The sequence below is a fragment of the Panulirus ornatus genome, chromosome 48 (assembly GCF_036320965.1).
Source record: "Panulirus ornatus isolate Po-2019 chromosome 48, ASM3632096v1, whole genome shotgun sequence".
Taxonomy (NCBI): domain Eukaryota; kingdom Metazoa; phylum Arthropoda; class Malacostraca; order Decapoda; family Palinuridae; genus Panulirus; species Panulirus ornatus.
The window spans coordinates 23553635-23566035 of NC_092271.1; the positions used below are offsets into that span (position 1 = coordinate 23553635).

At 44.2% G+C, this 12401-nt stretch overlaps 1 protein-coding gene across 1 annotated transcript in view; it reads right to left on the reverse strand.

Annotated features, from left to right (window-relative positions):
* LOC139764019 (corticotropin-releasing factor receptor 2-like) overlaps positions 1–12401 on the reverse strand; it is a 69979-nt gene that overhangs the window by 56616 nt on the left and 962 nt on the right. The window contains exon 2 of the mRNA XM_071690487.1: positions 4758–4916. Within this exon, the coding sequence (XP_071546588.1) occupies positions 4758–4908 (151 nt within the window). The 5' untranslated portion in view covers positions 4909–4916. The remainder of the gene's footprint in view (positions 1–4757; positions 4917–12401) is intronic.

Below are 12401 nucleotides of genomic sequence, written 5' to 3' on the forward strand. Positions count from 1 at the left end.
TAGGTGCTCAGTATGAGTTTAGTTAACTGTTAGGTCTTTGGGCTCTCTAAGACTCGCCTTTCATAAAAGTGTTCTCAGTATTGTTTCTATATTGTTTTCCCTTTCTGGGTTCCTTGGATATGGAAAGGAACAGAATGATAAGAATACAATGAAATTGTGGAATTACTTATAGACACGTACGAAAGATAAAGCCACACCTACGTCAACAAATACATACACAAAACAACATATATGTACACAAACACACACAGATAGTCATACACAAACACACAGATACTTACATAATCACATTCCCAAAGCACACACACACACACACACGCACACACACACACACATATGTATATACATTAGAAACATAGAAACAAACACAGAAGTCGATTCACATACATAAACATACATAAACATGAACAAATAATATAATGATGCCAGTAGTGTTGCCAGATATTGAAGTGTCCACTGGAGTGACCCTACAGACAGTGGGAGGTCGAGGGTAATTAAGAGTTGTAGTGGACAATCTGACTCTCTCAGTCGCTTTTATCCCTTCTCCTCTCCCGTTCTTGTACGATCATCTCGCAAGCTGTTCCTTTATTTATTATTTTTTCCCACAAACTGCTTCTTCAGAGGCAACATCCCAGATCATAGGAGGTGGTTCTGTGTGTGTGTGTGTGTGTGTGTGTGTGTGTGGGTGGGTGGGTAGGTGGGTGGGTGTGTGTCAGGGGAGGTGAATTAATCCCTAACGTCAGACAAAGGATTTACTGCATAGTGCAGTAAATCTCTCTCTCTCTCTCTCTCTCTCTCTCTCTCTCTCTCTCTCTCTCTCTCTCTCTCTCTCTCTCGTTTCAAACGCCGGATTTAACGTGGCATGATTCGTCCTCGTCTTTCAGAGTAACGATCGCTGGGACATGGAACCAGAGGATGGCAAAAGAGATAAAAAGAATTATCACATTTTTCTTATTATTATTTCTCGGTGAACGATCGCTACGTCTGCCTCAAGGCGACGTCTTAAGGTTTTACGATGGAGTGATGGATTCCTTGTAGGGTTTCGTATCATACGCAGATCCGTTTACCGAGCTGAGCAGACGCAACAGTGACGTATCCTATGCTGCCAAACACGGCACAGGAAAGGTACCCGCCTGTGTAAATCGTGCATCGCCTGTATCGTTTTTTTATCTTTTAACAAATGAATGTCCTTGAAACCCTTGAGCACGACGCTAGGCGACGCGTGTCGTGGGTGAGAGGTCGTCCCCTGATATCTAGTGGTGAGATTAAAGGCTCCTTGGCCATCATGTACACCCAAGGGTCGTGCCGTCGTGCTCAAGGGTTGTACTTTGTCATGCTCAGGGGATCGTACCGTTGCGCTCAAGGGTCGACCCGTCATGTTCTAGGGTCGTACCATAGTCCACAAGGGCCTCACCGTCTTGCTCATGGATTCAAACCGTACCGTTCAGTGATGAAGGGCGTATGCATCATCTGTATCCTGGCTACACCCTCAGTGTACCTGAGGACGCCTCTTGACAAGCAAGAGACCACTGTACCACACACCCGCAAGTTACCACTGTACCATACACCCAACGCCCACGGTACAGGCCAGCCAGCAACGGAGGCTCACACCTCTCTCATTAGCACGACTGGTTGATGGCGATTTAGCCTCGCATGATAATCAGGTCTGAGTCCCTCTGTTGTTGAGGGTGTGGGACGGGAGTGGGGTGTGATGGCGGATCTGTTCATAGCCCGCGGCTTCCCGCGCTGGCGAGACACCACCTCCCCGTCCGCTTGGATGGGCGTGAAAGGAGGAGATCCATCCGTCCTGAAGGCGGAGCAGCCGTAAAAGTGAGGTTTCCCCTCACCCGTCCGCCTCCTGAAGGGTTAATTCCTGCTGCCGCTGGTGACGGCCGAAGAAAGGGAAAGATGGCACGCGCGTCTACCGTCCTCTTGACGAAGGCGAAGGTGAGGAAACAGTAACCCCCCCCCCTATCTCTCTCTCTCTCTCTCTCTCTCTCTCTCTCTCTCTCTCTCTCTCTCTCTCTCTCTCTCTCTCTCTCTCTCGTGTTGCTTAAGGGCGGTGAGGCCGGCAGTGTAAGGCGTTGATCGTGTCGACGACGTGAGACGGTGAGGCTGGAAGTCACTCCAGGACGTCCATTCCGCGAATTGCAGAAGACGAGGCCGACATAAGGGAGTAATATCATATGACCCCGTCCTCGCAGGCAACTGCCACCGGAGGGCATCACCATCACCTCTCGTGGATTATCCTTCTGCAGGAGCGCGAAGGATTCTTCGCCTTGGGCTGCAACGGGATCACTTCAAACGCTGAGAGAGGGAGGTAAAAAAAAAATAAAGGAACGTAATCCCTCCCTCCGCCTTACTTGAGGCGCCAATCCAGGCAAAATCCTGAAGGCGAGGCTGAAGGAGATGATGCCCCGGGGATATGAGTCAACTCTCAAGGCCGTAGTGGATGATTAATGGCCGTGGCAGCGACACATGAGCCTGCAAGGACCACATCTAATGAGTCTGATCTTTTCCTCACTTCTGGAAAGTCTTTTCCTCGCTGAGGCTTATGATTTACGGCGCGAGACGTGATCTATCGCTTCAGTCGGTCGTGAGGATTTATATCTACTTATAAGATAAGCTTTACTTTCTCTCGTCTTTTTTTTTTTTTTTTTGTTCTGGACGAACAGCGAGTGAATTGGTGTGTTCTAAGACCTGTGGGATGATCAACGAGGATGATTCACCATGTCACAAACACCTTCAGACACACATGTGAGTGACATGAAGGAAGACAGACTGATAAAAAGATACATACAGGTAGAGGAAAGAATTGAATTGACACGTTACTGAAGATTGCCCCTTTTTCAAGTCACATCGGTATCTTGTGCCTTATCGTAAAGGGTAACGTTCGATAAATGAATTATATATGTATATAGCAGCGCAGTGAGGACGTCAATAATGATTTTTTTTCATAGATGAATAAGTCGTCTTGTTCTAACCTCCCTGGTGAACGGAGTTTAATCGGTTTATCACTTGGGCTTCCTGCATTAACAAGATTATCTGTCCAGAGGAAGTCCGAATTATCATTAACATATATGCAATGAATTGGTCGTAATAGGACAGTCGTCGAGGGTCGTGCCATCTTACTCAAAGGGTCGTTACTGTCGTGCTCAACGTATAGTACCGTCGGGCTGAAAGACGTGTGTGTGTGTGTGTGTGTGTTTGTATCGTACCCTCAGAATATTAACAAGGGATGTAAATTGGCCATTTCCTACCGAAATTAGTTTTCCCTCGTCATAATATATTAAATCAGGGCGGCAGTAGAGAACCACAGGCATATGACAGGTACCTAATTAATATCTCGAAAGAGATACTTCAAAAGCTACTTCAAAAGATGTCTTTAATGGCTGTATGAGGTGGCATTTGGGCCTGATATCACAAGCTATTATGATGATTGGGATTTCGGTCAATACGAGGAAAAGGGGGACAGATTGTGGGTGGATTCTACAAAGCAAGATTGAGGTTAACTTGGCTATAAAGCAAGAATGAGGTTAACTTGGCTATAAAGCAAGATTTAGGTTAACTTGGCTATAAAGCAAGATTTAGGTTAACTTGGCTATAAAGCAAGAATGAGGTTAACTTGGCTATAAAGCAAGATTGAGGTTAACTTGGCTATAAAGCAAGATTGGGGTTAACTTGGCTGAGGAATGGTAGTGTGAGGACACACACGTAAATATGAACTAGTGGAAGAGGAAAAAGACATTGTGTTGAGGAAAAGGGAACCACGAACCTCTCTCTCTCTAAAAAAAAAAAAAAAGTGGAACAAAGAATGATAAAAGTCAAATTTTAATCGAATAAAAATATCAATTCTTTTTTTCAATTTAGATAAAAAATCACTGTACAGATATTCAAAGAAAAAAAAAATCGCTTGGTTCTTTCAAATTAAGGAAGGCATCTTAGGGATCTGACCACAGGAATTCAAATAAAGAGCCAGAGCTGTACATAGGTAATACATCAATGTCCAGCAACACACGCTGGCCTTGGGAGAGTGTGCAGCACATAGCAACACATGACCCAGCACCAGCAACACATGAACAACAAGGTATGGAAGACGTCATTTAATCATCCGACGGGAATGAGGTACATTTTGATACCAAGACAACAATATAGTGGTCTGCAACACACACACACACACACACACACACACACACACACACACACACACACACACAGAGCAATATCAATCACATTAAAGTATCCTGGGCAGATAAACCGATATTTGTAATTCACGCAAGGGAAAAATGGTGTACGTATATATTACATACTTGAAAAACAGAAAACGCCTGGAATGGAAGGCTAACAAATTTATTTTCGTTGCCCCGTTTTCTGTCGTTTTCTTAAATATTTAAAAGTCCCATTGATATTGTCGTGTGACACGACAAATGCGAGTTGATCCTGAGAGCTCCATTTTATACTCAAAAGTGTATATTTAACACCTACCTGTTTATTGTTATGGTTAACACACACATACACACACACTGGTGTTTAGAAATATGGCCCACGATTTTCACGGGCCCATGTTTGAGTCCCAGACAGAGCAGACGGCTCTTAGCAATTTATATATATATATATATATATATATATATATATATATGTGTGTGTGTGTGTGTGTGTGTGTGTGTCCTTAAGATTGCAACAGTATCGTTCTGTATACATAAAACATGAAAAAATAAACTGTACTTTTTTTTAAGAGACTTTGAGTTCAGACTCACCATCGAGCGGTAAACTGTTCCAAAACTCCTCGAGGCATTTTTGTCCCTCTGGTGGTAAACTTTGGAAGTCGTCGTCCCCTGGGGCCAGCACCACCCCAGTGCTCGTCTCCACGTCGAAGGCGGACGAGTGCGACGTGGTCTGCTCCTCCATCCTACCCTCTTAGAGAAAAAGAATTATAGAAAATGAAATTTGTCTGAGTCTGGGTTATCCTTGGCTGATTTTTCCCTTAAATCTACCAAATTATCTTCCAGTGTTTCAACATTTTACGTAGCTCAACAATGGGATAGAATAGTGATGAAGTGTCTTTTACGAAGGATGTAGACGAAGAGGGAGTTCTAAAGAGGTGTAAAGATATATGGAATGCTGACTGAGGGTGTAGAGTGACTGAACTACACAGACGTATAGTGTGTAGAGGGTAGTGGAATGAGGAAAGTCTTGGCTCTGAAATGAATTAGACACACACAGGTAACTGGTATCCCAAAGGCTTTAGGGGCGAACACTTCGCAAGAGACATCTATTTCCAACTTGCTACCCATCCAAGTCCTGATTGGTAGAAATATGTTTAACGTCAACCACTCACAGGCTTATGTAACTGTGTGTGTGTGTGTGTGTGTGTGTGTGTGTGTGTGTGTGTGTGTGTAAGACTCCAGTAACAGATTGAAGACCTCATCGTGGCCAGAACGTGAATGCATCACAGGAGGAGAGAATTTAATCAAGTAGCTTTTGAGAGATGATGGTCTGGTGTCCCTTCCCCCTGCCACACACGCCACCCTCCGGCAGGATGTAGCAGGATATTATCTTGCTCTGTAGTGACCAAGATAAATGAATTATTCCTCTTCGTCTTCGTGGGTCGTTACCCTGTCAAGTTCCATTTCTTCATCCCAGGTCTGTCTCTCGATCCCAGGCCTATTATCTCCATCCCAAGCCTATCTTCCTGTCCCAGCCCTATCTCCCGAATCTAGGCCTATCTTCCTATCCCAGTCCCATCTTCTCGTCTCAGTCCTATCTCCCCAGTCCAGGTCTGTCTCCCTATCCTAGACCCCCATCTCCCCATCCCAGGCCTGTCTCCCTATCCCAGGCTTATCCTCAAATCCCACGACTCAGGATGTAAATAGGATCTCTGCTCTACCAGCATGATCACCAGGAACGAACGTACGGAAATTACCGGATAATTTCACGTCATCAGGTTACCTTTCTTTAATACATGGCTCGGAGAAGAAAGGGGGGGGGGGAGTCATTTTTCTCCTCAATCTTGTTCGCTAAGATGTTATACTCCCGAGTCAAATCTGCGCCAGGACTGAAGTCGCGGCCCCCCTGGCGTCCACCTTTGCTGGCGTTCGTATTTTATTCGTCCCGTTCTCCATCACAAGGTAGATCGACCTATGTAGTTTATCTACAACCGTCCTCATCTTTATGTGCAGTGATTGAATCATGATATGATGATCCCCCGGTCTGTATAAGACGCTGAGACATCCATACAGGTCCCTGTGAACCAGGTTGACAGACTTGCGAAAGTTGTGGGAGACCTGTTCAATGTTAAAGAGACCTGTCGAGGTTTGGGGAGACGTGAGTAAGACGTCATGAATACTGTAGGCTCTTCCTCAGTCCTGCCTCTCAGTAAGGACCTCCATCCCTCTCCCTCAGTCCTCCTTCGACTAACCCTCCCTCCCTCCACGCTGTACGACCCTGTCTGTGCTCATCCCCCTCTTAACCACACGACCTCCTCCGTTAAGCTTTCAGATCCTCCTGTTCTAGCCCGACCTCAGTCGATGACCCTCATATACACACACACTCGTCCTTTTTCTCTATCCCACAGTTGACCTCGGTCAGCCGGCCCGACTCCCATCAGGACAAGACCCGTCATATGTCCGGTGCTGTTTGCCTCAGCGGCGGAGATAACTGGCCTCCGCTGAGGCGGATCTGTTGGTCGAGATGAGGAAAAAAGGTTGTGCCATCGTTCCCTCCACACACACACACACACACACACACACACACACACACACACGGGACAACAGCTCAGCTGTCTTAAGAGGCTCTTTCTTTTGACGTCCAAATAGAATTACCTCCACTCTCTCTCTCTCTCTCTCTCTCTCTCTCTCTCTCTCTCTCTCTCTCTCTCTCTCTCTCTCTCTCTCTCCCCTTCCCTTCCCTTCCCCCGAGCCTAGAAGGAGGACGTTGGTCCTATCATATCTAACAAAGTTCTACCTTTCCTCAGCGACCCCAGCCTCCTCCCCTCCCAGTTGGGGGAAGGAAACGGAGAAATTTTCCGTGTAACTCGGGAGTTAAAAACCGACTGCCTGTGCCAAAGGGAGAACCGGATACAGGAAAATACAGTGGGGATAGTAGAGAATACATTTCAGGTACTCGAAAATACACATCGAATACACGAAACTACAATTCGGATACACGAAAATACATTTGAGATACCTGGAAATACACCTCAGATACTCGAAAATACACTACAGATACTAGACTATACGTTTCATATGCGCGAAAATACACAACGTATACACGAAAATACAATATGGATACACGACAGTACACCTCAGATACTCGAAAATACAGTACGAGTACACGAAAATACCGTACGAATACAAGAAAATACACGATGGATGCCTTCAAAAACGTACGTACGAGGCCGACTAGGAGGAACTGGACAAGTGATTAAGAGCCGGTGTATAGGGTGAGCACATACAGTGAACGTATTTTGAGTACATGCGTATGAACCGTGCTTAAAAAAAAAAAGAAAATGCTTTTGTATGCGACTCTCTCTCTCTCTCTCTCTCTCTCTCTCTCTCTCTCTCTCTCTCTCTCTCTCTCTCTCTCTCTCTCTCTCTCTCTCTCTCACACATCCTGAGGCACGTTTGTTAATACTCGGAAATGACTGCAGTTGGTGTAAACACACTTCAACCATGTGAGGATCCTTCCCCTCCCAACTTAATTATCTTCTATTCCTGTTTCTCGATGTAGACGGTAATTACCTCTGTAATTAGTTATCGTACGTAGGTTAGCCCAGGTGTATTATTATATTAGAATATTCTCATATCACAGCATCAATTGTCAGCTCTCGTGCAGGACAAGAATTCTATTTCAAGTCCTTTTTCCGTAAAGTGTTCCTTGTTGAATTTCATGTCATGTTCTCTGGTACTTCTATCTCTCGAAGATCTGCTCACTTCACTCCTTACTTTTCTCTCTTCTAAAGCGGGCAAATCAAAGATCACTTTGTGTGTGTGTGTGTCTGTGTGTGTCTGTGTGTGTGTCTGTGCGTGTGTTTACCTACAGACCAGACACATTTCCACTCACCACCTCACAGTCTCTTGTGAACAAGAGTTGATAACTGCTGTGCAGGGGCGAGAGATGACTCTCTTTGCGATGACAGAGAGTGGCTGGCGGGGGGCCTTGTTACACACAGAACTGGCATTTATCACATGTTTCCCCCACGGGGCTCAGCTAGCGGTGGAGGGGAGAGGGGGGAAAAATGACCCCAGATAAGATCTGGTTTGAGAGGCAGGAGAAAATCGAATTTGCAGTTGTGAGCCAACACAAACAAGGGAAGGACTTGTGTTTTTCAAGTGAGAGAGAGAGTCCATTAGATAACAAATAGATAGACAGATAGATGGATACTTTATCTACTTCAAGAACTTTCTCTCGAGGTCTTGGCACAAGGGGATGGTGAAGGCGTTGGTTGGCAGGGTTCGCACGGTCTGAAATCCCTCTTGATTCTGGTAATTTGAGCCTTTCGTGTGGACGACACAACCCCTTCATCAGCTTCCCGTATCTTCCGTTTTCTTTCGTGATAACGAGAGGAACTGGGCAACCCACGGTATGCCATGACTGACGGGGATTAATGTCTTATGATGCCTCTTCCCCCTCCTCCTCCTCCTCCTCCTCCTCTTCCTCTTCCTCCTCCTCCGCTTCACGGACAATGAAACTGTGGAGTTCCCTTCCTTTTCCTTTTCGTCTTTCCCTCCTCACCTTTCCACCTTCGAGTTAGGTCCACTGACAGAGACGGAGCATAGATTAATAGTCTCTTACATATTTTATTTTTCCTGTGTACAATGTATTTTCTCTTCATCCGAGTTGGTCACACGTAGGCCATGTCGTATATATATATATATATATATATATATATATATATATATATATATGAATATATAATTTCGTTTCATTTTGCTGTGGGCCTGGCCTAGCAGTGTCGCCGGTGCCGCCAAGAGAGCGGTAATCAAAGAACTCAGGAACTGGAAGCTCAATTAACTTCTATCTGGTGGAGCAGACGGAGGCGGATGTGGAGGAGCGGTGAGGCGCGTGACTGCTTGAGCTGCCGAGATCAAATAGTCGAGACCATGTTTCCTGTCGGCCGACGTCCGAGATCGTACACGCCATAAATGGATTTATTATATCATGCACGTCGTACACTAACAGTTGAATTATCGTACTGGGGGCTACGGTATTGGACTTTAGAATGTGTGATTCTCTTAAGAAAAGGAAAAAAAAAAAAAAAAAGAGCTTTGATTAAGGGATTCCTTCGTTGCATTCATAGGATTCAGTGGTCCTTGTGCCGGATTTTCGTCTGATTGGAGTTCAAGGGCTTGAGTTTCGCCCCAGTAGGGACTTAATACCATTGCAGTTGTTGTACGGGTTCAGGTCTTCGTGGGCCAAGTGTTGACACATCATCATTAGATCGATCAAGCTGGAGGGGAGTGAGTGAGACGATGGCTGGGAAGAGGGAAGGTTGTACTGGACTGAAGGGAACGTGATTAATAGATAATGGTGGAAATAAGATACCTGTCTCGCCGATTCTCAAAGGATTTAGGTTAATTGGCGGACTCTCTCTCTCTCTCTCTCTCTCTCTCTCTCTCTCTCTCTCTCTCTCTCTCTCTCTCTCTCTCTCTCTCTCTCATATGATGCTACTTTCCTGTTCACAAACAAACAATGTTTATGATTTTTACGTAGTTTCTGTGCCCAGGGTACCTTGCGAATGAATGGCTGAATAATATATATATATATATATATATATATATATATATATATATATATATATATATATATACGGGTTTCTACAAGTTCCCCATCAACCAACCAATCCTAAAAAAAAAGGATGAACGGCTGGGACTGCCTTTGAGCCGGATGGCCTTTCCAGAATTCTATCACCCCGGATTCCTAGCATTAACGTGTGTGTGTGTGTGTGTGTGTCTCAACATTCGTGTATGTATTCATATTTTCCATCCTAGAGAGCCACACACGTAACGGGTCGGCAAGTAATTCGACTGAGTACAGAACTCACAAGCAAGAAATAAATCTCGTGAATAGAATTTTCAGCGAGATAGAAAGGTCCTCATCTTTTCATCTCCTGCCTCTTCCCAAAAGGCCACTACTTGGAACATAGTGCCACGAAATAATCTCTTCGCTCACTCACTTTATATTTATTCGGCCGGACACAACCTGGATTTAGATTTAAGCAGAATTGATTTCGAGGCAGGATTCTGCCACATGAAAGAAAAAATGATGGACGCTATATATATATATATATATATATATATATATATATATATATATATATATATATATATATATATATATAATATATATATATATATATAATATATATATATATATATATATATATATATATATATATATATATATATATATATATATATATATATATATATTAGAAAGGATCACAATTTTGCGCGTGATCAAGATATTCCTATTAGTCCACGGGGAAAATGAAACACGATAAGTCCCCAAGTGCACTTTCGCGTAATAATCACATCATCAGGGGAGACATAAGAGAGAAATTTAAGTCATTTGATATACATCGAAGAGACGTAGGTAGGACGCCGTTTGAAGGAGTATTTTGTAGGAGTGAGAATGGGGACGCCATTTGAATGAGTATTTTGTAGGAGTGAGAATGGGGAAGATTTAATATATCAGTAGAGGTGGTAAAATTGTAGATGGCCTGACACGTATGTGAGATTATAAGTGGATAAAATACCGGGTTCCTACTCGTTTTAAAACTACAAGTAGTAGTGGTAGTAGTAGTAGTAGTAGTAGTAGTAGTAATAGAAATAAGTTTATTACCTCATTATTGTGGACATTAGCTGTACTTCGCCTGTACTTTAATTTTTTTCACAAAATGCTAAATGACATCAGACGTTTGCCCTTCGGCTTGAACTCGTGAAAGTCAAAAACTTATTCCATTGGATTGATGTAATATTGTGTCTGATTACGATGCGCTCGGGACATTTTATATTTGTGTGTGTGTGTGTGTGTTTGTCTGGGTGTGTAATAGAAACAAAAAAAAAAAACAGGAAATCCATGATGGTTATTAAACCGGATTTTAATACTTTGATTCTCTCTCTCTCTCTCTCTCTCTCTCTCTCTCTCTCTCTCTCTCTCTCTCTCTCTCTCTTTCTCTCTCTCTCTCTCCTACATATACATTACTCCCGCCTCTACTCTGTGTCGCCGTCTTTAGACCAGTGCCACGCCACAGCGCGGGCACCCAGGAGGCTTCTGTGCCCCTGCATACACTGTGCGATCGCTGGCGAAATGACTGCAGTGCCACAGCGACAGTGACATATAGACTCAGCAGCAGCACAGACTCGGTCACAGATCTCGAAGCCCCAGTGATGATTACGACACAGAAATACCCACAAGATATCCTGTAGTGATGACACGTGACTCGACAGTAATTATGTACAACTGTCTGTAAGCGAAGTTTACACTAATTATGGTCTCGCTAGTGACGAAGGCCTTCCCTTGGACCACCAATCATCAAGGCTTGTCGCCAAACACACAAACACACACACATACACAGACACACGCACACACATACATACATACATACATACATACATACATACATACATACATACATACATACACAAACACACACACACACACACACACACACACACACACACACACACACACACACACTCAACAGTTTTAGAGAGATTGGGGTTCAAAGAGGATATTTTTACTGGCAGGAAGAAAGCCATCCAGTATCTCTTTGTCTCTGATCTTATCTCTCTTTCGCTTTATCTCTTCCTCCACCTGGGAAAAGGCTATATCGATGCTAGATCCGTGAACCAGTGGGTTCTCTTTTTTTTTTTTTTTTGTATCATCCATGAGTCGATCATCCCTCAGGCAAAAAATATATGTACGATAAGAATTAAGGATACGACATAAAGATACATTGTATAAGGGGACCCCAGCCAGAACTATGGACGCCGTAAAGACACACACACACACACACACACACACACACACACACACACACACACACACACACACACACACACACGCACGCACGCACAAGCGCGCGCCACAGAAATGGGCGCTGGACAAAGACGGACGGTATATAAGTCCACGCCACCATCCCACATGTGGCACAGTCCTCTCCTCTGTGATGGTAAATACTCTAACAGTCTATTCTAAAGATTCAGGACTGACCGAGCAACTTTTTGATGCGCGCCACGGAGGAGAAATGGGTAAATAGGTTAGCGGTGGGTAAGGCGTGGGTGGGGAAAACTAGCAGGGTGAAGGAAAGAGGGAAAGTAGATCTAGGGTTAAGTGAGTGGATGGGGTGTATGGAAGGTGAGGGAAACATGACGACTGAGGAGGGGGAAAAAAAGAAA